The 15,739-nt window shown below is 40.1% G+C and overlaps 1 protein-coding gene and 1 non-coding gene across 2 annotated transcripts in view; one reads left to right on the top strand and one right to left on the bottom strand.

The window, feature by feature from the left end:
- Window positions 1–3,901: 3,901 nt before the first annotated feature.
- The window catches only part of LOC145393068 (NADPH oxidase 5-like), a 42,404-nt gene continuing 30,566 nt past the window's right edge, over window positions 3,902–15,739 (bottom strand). Inside the window, exons 13-24 of the mRNA XM_080267406.1 lie at window positions 15,477–15,640; window positions 14,486–14,643; window positions 13,038–13,194; window positions 12,632–12,675; window positions 11,985–12,288; window positions 11,174–11,299; window positions 10,223–10,368; window positions 8,489–8,679; window positions 7,490–7,699; window positions 6,690–6,893; window positions 6,005–6,070; window positions 3,902–4,033 (exon numbers count right to left, since the gene is read on the bottom strand). Of these exons, the coding sequence (XP_080123532.1) occupies window positions 3,902–4,033; window positions 6,005–6,070; window positions 6,690–6,893; window positions 7,490–7,699; window positions 8,489–8,679; window positions 10,223–10,368; window positions 11,174–11,299; window positions 11,985–12,288; window positions 12,632–12,675; window positions 13,038–13,194; window positions 14,486–14,643; window positions 15,477–15,640 (1,902 nt within the window). The remainder of the gene's footprint in view (window positions 4,034–6,004; window positions 6,071–6,689; window positions 6,894–7,489; window positions 7,700–8,488; window positions 8,680–10,222; window positions 10,369–11,173; window positions 11,300–11,984; window positions 12,289–12,631; window positions 12,676–13,037; window positions 13,195–14,485; window positions 14,644–15,476; window positions 15,641–15,739) is intronic.
- LOC145393232 (5S ribosomal RNA) lies at window positions 8,139–8,257 on the top strand. The gene has a single exon (XR_013896184.1). It is a non-coding gene; the product is annotated as a 5S ribosomal RNA (ribosomal RNA).

Genomic DNA, 15,739 nt, shown 5'->3' with positions numbered 1-15,739 from the left:
CAAAAGTTGTAATGACACCGATAATTTGGGGAAGTAATGGTGGACGTAGAAATATAGGACAGGACGAAAAACGCGACATCATTCTACCCCTCCCTTCATATTCCCTGCCCAGACGTACTTTTATCTTGTCTATTTTTAGCCCTCTTTTTCATTTCCATAGCCATTCAAGCCGCAGATCAGGCGGAAAATATATCAATCTTCCTCCTATAGGCTGGAAATTCGAAAAATATTAATAGAAAACTCATATAAAAAGGAAAACCTAATTATGGAAGCATTTGGAAACCCACTCAACGATGCCCTCGAGAGAAGTTGCCAAGAGTCGCCAACAAACTTTTATTTAAATTTCTTACACGCCCAGAAAACATGATTTGAATGACAATAGCGGAGATAGACAAATAGATAAACAGATAGACAGGTGCAATAGCGGAGAGATAAATAGATAAATAGACAGAATCAAAAAATTATGAAGGAATGGGAAAGCAGGGAGATTTTTTTTTTATTTTTTAATGGAGAGATTTGTGGTTCGCAGAAATTAATAGGTTTGCTATTTTCATTAATTTTGGATTTTTTTCTATCTACTTTATTCTTTGGTAATAAGAGAGAGAGAGAGAGAGAGAGAGAGAGAGAGAGAGAATGTATGAAGAATGTGCATGTCTGTATGAGAGAGAGAGAGAGAGAGAGAGAGAGAGAGAGAGAGAGAGACGGGGATGGGCATGAGCTAAGACCAGAGAGAGAGAGAAAGAGAGAGACGGGGACGGACCTGAGAGAGAGAGAGAGAGAGAGAGAGAGAGAGGGGGACGGACCTGAGAGAGAGAGAGAGAGAGAGAGAGAGGCAGGTAAGCAGGTTAGGTGTGTTGCCAGACGCACGATAATCCGATCCTTCGCCTGCCCAAAGTGTCGTACCGAGAGTAAATAAAAATCATAAATATATAAATATTGATAATTCAGCCTTGATTTTGATAATTAAATAGTTAGATAAATAATATGTGGATAAATGTGGAGGAAATTACTTTGATGGAAAACTTAACGAGAGAGAGAGAGAGAGAGAGAGAGAGAGGAAGAAGGGGGAGGCAGGGAGGAAAGGACGTCTGCTGCTTATCACTCAACACGAGAGAGAGAGAGCGTAGGGGCCCAGGGATAGGCTTCATAAAACACAAGAGGGACGCCTTCACGTGGTGGCACTGATACAACCGGGCGGTGGAACTGCCTGGTTATACACACGTCCCTCAACTCCCTCCCTATCCCCCGAAAGGACGATGGTGGACTGCAGGAGGAGGGCAACTTCAGCCTGCAGTCCACTGGGTTCACGGATTAACGTGGTGCCATAACAACAAAAACAATAACAGAAACAATGGCAAAAACAACCACAACAACAACAACAACGCTAACATTAACGACAGCCAAATTTCTCGCCCACCAACGCGTATCACCCATCACTAAAAAAAAAAACTAGATCAGTATTCCTCTGGCAATCGGAGGAGTATCATCGCAGCTTCACCAAACTCTGATCAGTTCAAGCCCCATGTCCCAGGATACTGCCCACGAAGTTTGGATAAAATTTGCCCGTTTGATTTTGAGATATTTTGGTCACACACACACACACACACACGACTACATTATCTCCTCACTAGACGGGCGATAACAATAACAATCACAACAACAATAACAACAACCACAATATAAACAAAAACAAGGAAAGGGTGACAAAAACAACTCGAAAAATTCCACATATTTCATTCAAACAGCGCAAAAAAAAAAAGTGCTATTATATTCCACTATGTAAATCTTATTTATAAAAATCCTTATCTATATATACACATTCAAAAAATATATATATAGAAATGTATAGTTAAAAAGATATATATATATAGATTCTTTAAATAAATATATCTGTACATTTTGAAATCCTTAAATTTAGAGGTAAAAGTATATTGCAATTAAAAGCAGATCTTGAGTGTAATGATCTATCTATCTATTGCCAGACGTCATAATCTCGTAAAGGGTGGCCATTTGACTCTGAGTTATTTGTGTAATAATAATAATAATAATAATAATAATAATAATAATACCGAGTGTAGTAAGATCAAATCAAAAGCTTAATAATAATAATAATAATAATAATAATAAAAGCTGACAAAATATGAGTCATAATAATAATAATAATAATAATAATAACAATAATAATAATACTAAAAGCTGACAAAACATGAGTCATAATAATAATAATAATAATAATAAAAGCTGACAAAACATGAGTCATAATAATAATAATAATAATAATAATAATAATAATAAAAGCTGACAAAACATGAAAGTAATAATAATAATAATAATAATAATAATAATAACAAAAATCAACAAAATCCTCCTCATTTTCCATTCAATAATTAATTCCTTAAAATACATCAAAATATATACACAGAATCATATAGAATTAACATAGACTTACAGGCATTAATACTGTATAGATTCTGGCATCTGAAAATTAAATATATAGACAGATAGATAGATAGTACAGCCAAGAATTATATATATAGATAGATACAGTAGATAAAGCCTTATATTCTATCTATCTATCGCTGTCATGGACTATAACTTTAAAATTTCCCCCTTTATCATCATCTGTTTTAGTCACCCCTTAGATTATAGAAAATATGGTCGTAAATACACCGTTTTAAAACTATAATTATTAAAATTTTGGAATGGCCTGGAAAAATCTATAATATTGGTCTCCAGTAGGCCTATTTTTTTATCCTGGAAGATTTCTATAATAATGAAACTGGAAACACATCAAAATTCTGGAAAGCCACCGTTTTCTATACTTACACAGGGAGACCTAGAAAATGGCCGTCTCTGTTGTTTTCCTGTATTCTTTTTACAGGATGATCTAAATAATGTGTTGTTTTTATTGCAGGAGAATCAAGGAATATTCCCAGCCTATATTTATTTATTCTTTATGTTTTCTAGGATGGTCAAAGAACTGCTATTTTTTTTTTTCTTGGGTAATCAAAGCTCAGTGACTCTATAGCGGCTTCACCACCTTTATTTCACAGGATGATCTAGGAGTAGGGTATCTCAAGGGGCAATACACCCTTTCTCTTCTCACAGGACGATCTAGGAAGCACTTTTTTTTTTTTTTTTTTCCAGGAGAATCAAGGACTAGGACTCTCTCATGTTATTTCCCCCACCTTCTTTTCACAGGATGATCTAGGAGGCTGAGTTTTCTCCCCCAGGACGATCTACACAAGGCATTTTTTTTTTCTTTCTCCCAGGACGATCTACGCAAAGCATTTTTTTTCTCCCAGGACGATCTTAGCAAGGCAGCTTTTTCTCCCAGGAAGATCTACACAGGGCATTTTTTTTTTCCCAGGAAGATCTAGGAAGGGCATTTTTTTTCCCCAGGACGATCTAAGCAAGGCAGTTTTTTTTTCTCCCAGGATGACTTACGCAGACCATTTTTTTTCTCCCAGGAAGATCTACACAGGCCATTTTTTTTCTCCCAGGAAGATCTAGAAAGGGCTTTTTTTTTTTCTCTCTCCCAGGACGATCTACGCAAGGGATTTTTTTTTCCCAGGAAGATCTACGCACTGCCCTTTTTTTCTCCCAGGAAGATCTAGGAAGGGCTCTTTTTTTTTTCTCTCTCTCTCTCTCCCAGGAAAATCTACGCAGGATATTTTTTTCCCAGGAAGATCTAAACAGGCCAGTTTTTTCTCCCAGGACGATCTACGCAGACCAGTTTTTTTCTCCCAGGAAGTTCTAGAAAGTTTTCTTTTCTCTCCCAGGAAGATCTACGCACTGCCCTTTTCTTCTCCCAGGAAGATCTACGCACTGCCCTTTTTTTCTCCCAGGAAGATCTAGGAAGGGCACGCTCGACCCCCCTCACCCCCCCACGCCAGGCCCCTTAGAATATCTCCTTTCGAAAATCGAACCCGAACTCATCGCACTTGTACCGTAGCGTGCGTCCGAGCGCAGGCGGCCCGCAGTAGAACACGGTGATCTTGCCCTTGCCTTGGTTGCTGAGCTGCTTGAACACCTGGAAAACAGGGGGGGGGTGAACACCTATTGACTACGCGTTCATTTAGGTAGATAGATAAATAGATACATTACACAGATAGATAGATAGATAGATGGGCAGACAGACGGATAGGTGGAAGGATATATATACAGATAGACAAACAGATAGACAAATAGATAGATAGATAGAAAGATAAGTAAAAATGACCACCTATTGACTACACGAGATTTTAGATAGACCTAGATACATTACACAGATATAGATAGATAGACAGATAGATGGACATAGAAAGATAGATGGACAGAGACAGACAGATAGATAGATAGATAGCTATAAAGATAGATAGATAGATAAGCTGCCAGAGCTATAGCCAGACGCCATAATCCCGTAAGGGGTGGCCGTTTGCCTTTGAGTTAATTGTTTTACGGGGAGGGGCACTAACCCTCCGCCAACCCACTTGTTGACACGTAGGGAACACGTATGGGTTGGTTATATGGTTACCACCCAGCGTTGTAAATGGTTTTCTGGCTTACAGGAAACCATTAGGCATGCCATTCAGTATAGAGCCATACTTAAAGGAAAAGGGATAATAAAAAGCGACAGGAAAGGTGGAAGAAATAGGCAGACAGCAAGACACGGAAAATGAATGATATAGGTGAAGGAAGAAGTAGGCAGCACTACATCAAGTGAGTGGATGATGGTCGCCACAGCCTACCACATAAATACATAGATACGTTATTTAGACAGACAGATAAAGAGATAGACAGATAGATAGACTGATAGATAGACAGACAGATAGATGGATTCAAGTGATAGCTAGATAGATAGACAGATACAGATGATAGATAGATAGATAGACAGATAGATAGATAGATAGAGGTGACATAGATAGAGATATAGGTGACAGACATAGATACAGGCGATAGATAGATAGATGACAGACAGAGACAGATAGATAAACAGACTGATGCAGGCGATAGATAGACAGATAGATACAGCCTATTTAAAGAGGACGAAACGAGGAAAGGAAATACAAATTAATCAAAATAATCCATACACCAAATCACAGACCTTCTCCATTCATAAAAAAAACAACAACAGCAGCAACAACAACAACAACAAGTGGACCGGAACAGCTGTAGTTGTAGTTCCGGGAAAAAAAGAAAGAAAGGAAGGCTGATAGGCGGAAGTTCAGTAAGCGATTTTTTTTTTCTTTTCAGTTCCCCCTCCCACTGCCACGCCCACGCCCACACCCGCAGACTGAGCCGCCGCACCCACAACCACGCAAGACTGACAGGCGAGTTTCATTTGCTCTCTCGCTCTCCTCTTTCTTTCTTTCGCTGTCTCTGTCTGTCTGTCTGTCTGTCTCCATACTTTCACTTCCCCCTTCCGTCCTCTCTCTCTCTCTCTCTCTCTCTCTCTTACTCCTTACTCTCACTTCCTCCTTCCATTCCTCTCTCTCTCTCTCTCTTAAACTTTACTCTCACCTAATTCCACTCTCTGGCTGTCTGTCTGTTTGTCTGTCTGTCCCTCCCTCTCTCTTACTCCTTACTCTCACTTCCTCCTTCCATTCCTCTCTCTCTCTCTCTCTTACACTTTACTCTCACGTAATTCCACTCTGTCTGTCTGTCTGTCTGTCCCTCCCTCTCTCTCTCTCTCTCTCTCTCTCTCTCTCTCTCTCTCTCTCTCTCTCTCTCTCTCACACTTTACTCTCACCAAATTGCATACTCTGTCTCTGTCTGTCTGTCTGTTTCTCTCTCTCTCTTACACTTTACTCTCACGTAATTCCACTCTGTCTGTCTGTCTGTCTGTCTGACTCTCTCTCTCTCTTTCTCTCTCCCTCTCTCACACTTTACTCTCACCTAATTCCATACTCTGTCTCTGTCTGTCTGTCTGTTTCTCTCTCTCTCTTACACTTTACTCTCACGTAATTCCACTCTGTCTGTCTGTCTGTCTCTCTGTCTCTCTCTCTCTCTCTCTCTCTCTCACCTTGTCCCAGTTCGGCCTTCCTGCATTCGTCCTTGTCTTGAGCCCAGTAATGAGGTCACGCTTCTCCTGGGAATAAAAGAAAGTAATGGATTATTTTTTTTCGTATAGTGAACAAGGATGGATGTATAATAGAGAAAGAATTTTGACTTTACGTGGCCAGGATTTGCAATGGATTTTTTTTGCATTATGAAAAAAAATAATGGTTAATTGAAATGAAAAAAAGGCAGGTGTGAATAAGTATCATAACATATATAAATAATAATGATGATGATGATGATGATGATAAGCTACCACATAACAGTAATAATAATAATAATAATAATAATAATAATAATAATAATAATAATAATCTATCTATCTATTGCCAGACGCCTTACTCCCTTATACGGGGTGGCCACAAACAAATCGCCTCCACGTCACCCCTCTCTCATACACCTCTCCACTCCATCCCTCCAATAATAATAATAATAATAATAATAATAATAATACATTTTTCAAGCCAATTTCCATTAACTTTTCTCTTAAATTCCCTTATCATTCTTGGTCAGCACCTCCACCTCTCTCTCTCTCTCTCTCTCTCTCTCTCAGTCTATCTATCCCTGCATCTATCCATTAGTATCTCCCCATCCCTCTCTTCCTCTGCTATCCATTCATCTCTCTCTCTCTCTCTCTCTCTCTCTCTCACCTTCTCGTGCAACAGATCCAGTGCAAGTTGCAATCCCACGGCCTTCATGTCCGTCTTCTGCAACGCTGACGTGATATACATGTGCATATCCAGGAACCGCTCCAGCACCCCCCCTTGCTCCGCCTGCTCGATCTCTAGCTGCGATAGGAGATTGACGAACCACTCAAACGATCGCTGGTCCCGGTTTATCCAGAAGAAGTCCACCTGCGATAGATAAAAATAGATAAGGCGATAGATAGATTGGTTTATTGCTATTTTATCTATCTTTGTCTCCTCACTGAATATTTATTTTAATATATAAAAATAAATATGCAATAGCTTGGTGTTACGAAAATAATAAGCCACACCTGTTTATCTATCTATCCATCAGTCTATCTTAGCATCAAAACACCTGTCTATCAACCTACCTATCTATCTTCCATCTATCTATCCCAACCCACCATCTGCCTCTATCAGTCTATCTGTCCCAACCCACAGTCTATTCACCCATCCACCTATCCACCCACCGTCTATCCATCCATCCATCCATCCCAACTCAGTCTATCCATCCATCCATCCATCCCAACCCACAGTCTATCCATCCATCCATCCATCCCAACCCACAGTCTATCCATCCATCCATCCATCCCAACCCACAGTCTATCCATCCATCCATCCATCCCAACCATCCATCCATCCATCCCAACCATCCATCCATCCATCCCAACCCACAGTCTATCCATCCATCTACCTATCCACCCACCGTGTATCCATCCATCCATCCACCCACAGTCTATCCATCTATCCACCTATCCACTCACCTTCCTCAGGTTCATGACGCTCCTGGGTAGATCGGAGGACCAGGAATAGGCACACTGGGGACACACATGCCTAGCCTTCCAATACTTGTGCATAATGGACTGGAGGATAGATGCGAAGGGCGTCACTCCTATCCCCGTGGCGATGAGGACGGCGTGTTGGGCCCTGAAGATGTGGCTAGAGGGGGCGCCGAAGGGACCGTCCATGTAGATCTGTGGGATAGGTGGGGCAGGTGAGGGACAGGTGAGACAGGTGAGCAGGTGGGTTGAATTTTGCTTCAAGCTTTTGTAGTCTGTCAGTAGTTATTCTTTTATTTTTATTTTTTTATAATTCTCTCTCACACACACGAGGCAAACGCACACGTGCACACATAAACACACAAACAAACACAAAATTATATTATGTATGTATATATATTTCACTATATATATGTGTGTGTGTGTGGTATGCTGCCTGGCTCTCACCTGAGAGTCCCGGGTTCGATTCCCGGCATATTGGTAATTTCTCTGATGATTTTTCCTGTGTAAAAAATACAGGTTCTCTCTTCATTCTGACTTGCCGTAAGTGTTTGGGATAGATTAAAAGCATCTACTTGCCCGAGTGCCAGGGGGTTAACTCATCCTCTTCATGCCCACAGTGAAAAAAATTTATAATAACGGCCATACCACGTTGAGTACACCGCTTCCCGTCCGATCAGCGAAGTTAAGCAACGTTGGGTCTGGTTAGTACTTGGATGGGTGACCGCCTGGGAACACCAGATGCTGTTGGCATCCCTACGTGTCAAGTGGGGTTGGTGGAGGATTAGTGCCCCTCCCTGTAAAACAATTAACTCCAAGCCCTTGGCCACCCCGTTTGGGATACATGGCGTCTGGCAATGGATGGATGGATGGTGTGTGTGTGTGTGTGTATTGATAGGCAGATAACTAAATGTAGATGTAGATATAGATATACACACATAATACAAAAAAAAAAAAAATTCTCTCTCTCTCTCTCTCACTCACCACCAGGGGCTTCCCCACCGCACACCCTCCCTCCGCCAGCACTTCCTCCATGCGACTCCTCTTCCTCGCCCTCCTCTCTTCCTGGCGGGACTTCCTCCTCTCCTCTCTCTTTCTCTCTCTCTCTTCCACCTCTCTCTCTCCCAGGGTGACTCTCCTCTTCCTCCCTTCCTCCAACGCCGCCGGGGAGAGCTCTGTGAGATTAGAGAAAGTGAGATAATTGGAGAGAGAGAGAGATTGGAGATTGCCGAGTGAGGGAAAATATTATTATTGCTATTATTATTATTTTTATCATTATTAGTGTTATTATTATTATTATTATTATTATTATTATTATTATTATTATTATCATTATCATTATTATTATTATTATTATTATTATTATTATCATTATCATTATTATTATTATTATTATTATTATATCTTAATAATATTCATCTTTATTACATAATATCGAAAAAGGATTATATATAAACATGAATTTAACTTGTCTATCTATCTATCTATCTATCTATACATCCATCCATCCGTCCAACTATCTACCGTATCTCTCTATCTACCCATCCATTCATCCACCTATCTATCTATCTATCTACCCATCCATTCATCCACCTATCTATCTATCTATCTACCCATCCATTCATCCACCTATCTATTTATCTATCTACCCATCCATTCACTCACCTATCTATCTATCTATCTACCCATCCATTCATCCACATATCTATCTATCTATATCCATTCATCCATTCATCTATCTATCTATCTATAGCCATCTATCCAGCCACCTATCTATCTCACTCTATCTACCATTCCACTCATTCACCTATCTATCTATCTACAGTATCTATCTACCACTTCATCTGTCTATACGTTTATCTATCAGTCTGTCTATTTACTTGTTTATCTATCGTTTATCTATTTATCAGTCAATAAAACATGCAACCAGTCCATCAATCAATCAAACTATCCCTTTATCTGCATCTATCTATCTATCTATCTATCCATCTATCTACCTATCTATCCAGCTATGTACCGGTTCATCCATCTATATCTGTCAATCTATCGATCATCTAATCAATCCACAATCTATCAATCAATCTATCCATCGGTCAACTTGTCTATCTATCCATCCATCCATCTATCTATCCATCCATGTATCTATCTATCCATCCATGTATCCGTCTATCTATCCATCAATCTATCCTTCCATTTATCTATCTATCTATCTACCTACCTATCTATCCATGTATCTATCTATCTATCCATCCATTCACCTATCTATCTATCAGTCTATTTATCTGTCTATCTATCTATACATCCATCCATCCATCTATCCATCCATCCATTTATCTATCAACCAACCATCTACTCAATCCAGTCTATCTGTACCTGTCAATGAACCTATCTATCCATCCATCCATCTATCTATCTAACTATCTATCTATCAATTTATCCATCCATCCATCCATCTATCCACCTATCCATCCATCCATCCATCCATCTATCCACCTATCCATCCATCCATCTATCCACCTATCCATCCATCCATCTATCCACCTATCCATCCATCCATCCATCCATCTATCTGTCCATCTATCCACCTATCTATCTAGCCACCTGTCCATCTATATATCTATCCATCTATCAATCCATCCATCCATCCATCCATCTATCCATCTATCTATCTATCCATCCATCTATCTATCCATCTATCCATCTATCCATCCATCCCACCTCTGTCCTCGCCGGCGCGCATATTCGAATCCTCAATCTCAAGCCTCACTTCCGGCATCTCGGTCTCGCTTCCGTCCTCTCCGTAGCAGGACTCGGTCTCGGAGGGGAGGTCGAGGCAGATAATAGTCGGTTTCCGCCTTATGTACCTGGGAAATAAGGGCGAAAATGAGGTTAGTGTTTATATCTTCGAGGCGGGGGACAGGACGACATGGAGGCGATTTGTTTGTGGCCACCCCTTACGGAAGGAGGTCAAGGCATATAATAGTCGGTTTCCGCCTTATGTACCTGGGAAATAAGGGCGAAAATGAGGTTAGTTTTATATCTTCGAGGCGGGGGACAGGGCGACATGGAGGCGATTTGTTTGTGGCCACCCCTTACGGGATTAAGGCGTCTGGCAATAGATAGATAGTTTTTTAAAAGATGGTGTTAATTTATGTGGTTTTATATTTGTGTTTTTGAATGTATATATGTGTGTATGGTTTATGTATGTATACTTAGGGCTTACTGATACATATACGTACATAACACAGACACACACACACACACACACACACATACATACATACAATCTGACATACATACATGAACACTGACACTAAGACAAAATAAATGAATGTGTATAAAATAATAATAATAATAATAATAATAATAATAATAATAATAATAATAATAATAATAATAATAATGACAATAATAACAAAAACAACACACACACACACACACACACACACACACACGCACACAATACATACATTCACCTCGACATTAAGGCAAATTGAGTGAATATGTAAAAAAAAAATAATAATAATAATAATAACAACAACAACAATAATAATAATAATAATAATAATAATAATAATAATAATGAAAATAATAATAATACCAACACACACACCCACCCACACCCACCCACACCCACACACACACACACACACACACACTCACACTCACTTGAAGCTCATGGCGTGGGTGTTGGAAGATGGCGACGGGGGGGCTCCAATAGCGGCCATCTTTGCCTGCCGCAGCGACGCCTCGTTAAGTTGAATCAGCGAATTGGACCGAGAGGTGTCACGCAGCCTGTAGTGGTAGTAGTAGTAGTAGTAGTAGTGGTGGTGGTGGTGGTGGTGGTAGTAGTTGTGGTAGTAGTAGTAGTAGTAGTGGTGGTGGTGGTAATAGTAGTAGTAGTAGTAGTAGTAGTGGTGGTGGTGGTGGTAATAGTAGTAGTAGTAGTAGTAGTAGTAGTAGTGGTGGTGGTGGTGGTAATAGTAGTAGTAGTAGTTGTAGTAGTAGTAGTTGTAATAGAAGCAGTAGCAGTAGTAGTAGTGGTGGTGGTAGTGGTGGTGGTGACAGTAGCAGTGGTGATGGTAGTAATGGTAGCGGGAATAGTAGAAGTAGCAGTTGTGGTGGTAGTAGTGGCAGTGGTAATAGTAGTAGTTATAGTTGCACACACATAGAAAGACAACGAGAATTAAAGACAGACTGAGAGTTCATGAGATTTTAAAAAACTCACAAAAGAGATCAAGAGGCCAAGGAAAAAAAAACAACACGAAAAAAACAAAAACAAAAAACATCAAGCGATTCATTCAGGTGCTATGAAAAAAAAGATCTCTAAATACAAAGCCAGGAAGGAAAATTAAAACCAGAAATTGCATCATAATAATAATAATAATAATAATAATAATAAATAATAAATGATAATAATAGTAATAATAATAATAATAATAATAATAATAATAATAACAAAAAGCAGTTAAAGACTTACATAACAATCTCCCGTTTCTCATCTTTCTTGTTCAGATCAGGGACGGAGCGTGTCTTCTTGAGCTTCCTCCTGTTTGGCTTGGGCTTAGGGGAGGCTTGGGGGCTTGGGGTGGAGGAACCGGAGGCTGGGGAGGTGGGGAGGAGGTTGGGGGAGGAGGGGGAGGTGGCGAAGGGCCGTGGGGAGACGCCTCTGAGGGATTTGTTGACACTGGCAGCTCCGTTCAGTCCGCCATCTTGGTCGCGTTCACTGTCCGCGTCGAAGGCCGCGTTTAGGACCCCGTTTTCTAATGCCAGTCTAGGGGGTACTTAGGGAGAAAAATTATATATTAGTTTTTTTATACCGGTATGTATTTTTACATTAAACTATTCAAAAATTATATACGAACTTCTCTGTACTCAAAATTATATGTTTTTTTTTGACAATTATGGATACTGCTTTCTAATGTCAGCGTAGGGGGCACTTTGGGAAAAAAAATAAATGTTTGTTTTTTATATATATTTTTACATTTTCGTATTCATAAAATTACACACTACCTTTTCTGTATTCAAAAATATGTATAGTGAGTTTCTTACATAATTTTTTTTTTTTAGTTTTTTCTTGTTCTTGTTCTTTTATTATGCATTTATTTTTTTGAGAGAAGTGAATACCTGATTTTATTACTCCTGGGTTGGCCCGTGCGTCTCCCACCACACTGAGGAGGGAAATAATAATAATAATAATAATAGTAATAATAATAATAATAATAATAATAATAATAAATTATAATAACAATAGCAACAACAATAATAATAATAATAATAATAATAATAATACTAATACTAATAATAATAATAATAATAATAATAATAATAACAATTGTAATAATGATGATAAATAATAATAATGAAAAAAATGATAATAATAATTAGCTGTCAGTTTATATATAAACAAATGTATTAAAATGTTATACAATCAATGATGAAAGGAGATAGATGAGAGAGAGAGAGAGAGAGAGAGAGAGAGAGAGAGAGAGAGAGAGAGAGGAGAAAACAGTCAAAATTAAAGCTAACTCACGTCTGGTACACGACTCCCTGGGGCGTAGAGATAGGAGTGGCGGGAGAAAGAGAAAGATTCACTCTCTCTCGCTCACATTTCTCCTGCTCTCTCTCAAAATAACTAAAGAGGCGGTTGGTCCATTGCCCGACTGCACGAATATGGAGCCAAAGGACATCTGTGGAGAGAGAGAGGCTTGGGTTAGGTTGATCTGGGTTGGGTTGGATTGGGTTTGGTTTGGTTTGGTTTGGTTTGGTTTGGGTCTGTTTTGGGTTGGGTTGGGTTGGGTTTGGGTCTGTTTTGGGTTGGGTTGGGTTGGGTTTGGGTCTGTTTTGGGTTGGGTTGGGTTGGTCTGGGTTGGGTTGGGTTGGGTTTGGGTCTGTTTTGGGTTGGGTTGGGTTGGTCTGGGTTGGGTTGGGTTGAGTTTGGTTTGTTTTGGCTTGATTTGGTTTGGTTGGGTTGGTTTGGTTTGGGTTGGGCTGGGCTAGTTTGGGTTGGGTTGGGTTGGGTTGGGTTGGGTTGGGTTGGGTTAGGTTGGTTTGGGCTGAGTTGGGCTTGGTTTAGGTCTGTTTTGGGTCTGGTTTTGGTTTGGTTTGGTTTGGTTTGGTTTGGTTTAGTTTGGCTGGGTTAGGTCAGGTCAGGTTAGGTCAGGTTTGTTTTGGTTCGGGTTGGATTGGGTTGGGTTGGGTCTGCCGTTTAACTTGGAGAATACAAAGTGATGCATATTGTCCATACTAATCGCAGGTCAGACTATTCATGGTTGGGATAGAACTCTGAGGAGGCTTGGTTTGGAAAAGGACTTAGGTATATTAATCAAAGGTCACCTAAAATTTCCAGAGCATCAGAATAGAGAAAGACGCAAAAAACTGCTAAGCTACATAGAGAGGCAGTTTTAGGAATAGAAAATACTGTTCTTACACGCCACAGCTCCTTAATACAGCCGCATCTAGAGTACGCTGTGCAGTTCTGGTCACCTACACTCAGGAAAGACATAGACTTGGATGAGCTGAAGGTAGAGCTACAAAATTTATTCCATCCATCTGGAGACTTAGTTATCAATATCGCCTAAGGGTTCTGGCACTGTTTTCATTAGTAAGTTCAATGAAGAGCCTAAGATACTGATTGGGTTTGCCAGCCTTGACCACAGGAAGTTGCTTAGTCTTAACACAAACTCAACACGCAAGCACTGTTGGAAGCTGACACTGAAAAGATGTTAAACTAGCATTTGTGAAGACTTTTCCCCATACAAGACCTCCTCCACCTGGAACAAACTCCCCATGGATGTTGTTAATAGCGCCACAACCCAGTAAAAACAAATAAATAACTAAAAAAAACTCAACAAAATCCTACCCACACCAGAGCGCGACTGTAAAACCCGCCATGCGTTCCGAAGCACATACGAAGCAGCTCGCCGGATTCGACCCCCCTTCCCAGTTTTTTTTCGATATCAACTTTCCCTTGCCACTCACCGTCTTGCTCCGGCGCCGAGGATATGGTGAAGGGGTGCCACTCGTACTTGGCGATCTCCGGAATATTGATAAACACGTAGTCGCCGGGATGGAAGTGGAAATTGACGGGACGCTTGATGACCAGGTGGATCACTTTGGATGGTAGGAGGACGCCAGAACTGGAACGCGAGGAGTGGTGATGAAAGTGGTGGTGATGGAGAAGGTGGTGATGATGATGATGATGATGATGAGGATGATGAAGGTGGTGATGATGATGATAATGATGATTCTGCTACTACTACTACTACTACTACTACAACTACTACTACTACTACTACTACTACTACTATTATTATTATTATTATTATTATTACCGGTATTACTACTACTACTACTACTACTACTACTACTACTACTGCTACTACTACTACTACTACTACTACTACTAGTACTACTACTACCACCTCATCAATCAAATATAAATCAAATTGTTATGTATGTCAACTATAATTTGTAAGTTTAAGGAATTTGACATGTTAATATTGACCACAGATTTAAAAAAAAAAAAAAAACTGAAAAATCACAAATAGGAGATTCTGATATATACAATTTTATAATTTATCTATGGAAATGTATTTATATTACGAAATGAAGTGAAATAGAAATGAAATGGATTGACTACTACTACTGCTACTACTACTACTACTACTACTACTACTACTGCTACTACTACTACTACTACTACTGCTACTACTACTACTACTACTACTATCATCAATAATAAGACGAGAAATAGTATATGATAGTTTCAGAGAGAGAGAGAGAGAGAGAGAAAGTGTGTGTGTGTGTGTGTGTGTGTGTGTGTGTGTGTGTGTGTGTGTGTGTGTGAGAGAGAGAGAGAGAGAGAGAGAGAGAGAGAGAGAGAGGCTACACCAAGTACAAAGCGGGAAGCCAAAATGAGCTCAGCAGTCCGACCGGCACCCAAATCGATCCTATAGCACCATCCACTCACCTGATGTAGGTCTTGCCTCGGCCTGTCCTCATCCGAATGGTCCTGTGTATGCGTTCAATGAGGAAAATGACGCCGGGAGCCACAAACCACTTCCAGAAATTCGGCCCGTGAAGGATGCAGAGAGCCCAGAATGCGATGTAGAGCAGGTGCGTCCAGTAAAACACCTGTGGGGAGGGACAGGTGTGGATTAGGCCGAATAAGTCTCTAAGGGGAAGGTATTAAGGAGCCGCCTGACCCCAAGAGAATATGGGTCCAGGTGTTCT

The sequence above is a fragment of the Coenobita brevimanus genome, chromosome 23 (genome assembly GCF_032717465.1).
Source record: "Coenobita brevimanus isolate Jiangsu-jjx chromosome 23, ASM3271746v2, whole genome shotgun sequence".
NCBI classification, from domain to species: Eukaryota; Metazoa; Arthropoda; class Malacostraca; order Decapoda; family Coenobitidae; genus Coenobita; species Coenobita brevimanus.
Note: the sequence above shows the minus strand (reverse complement) of the source record. Positions and strands in the feature narration are given on the sequence as shown.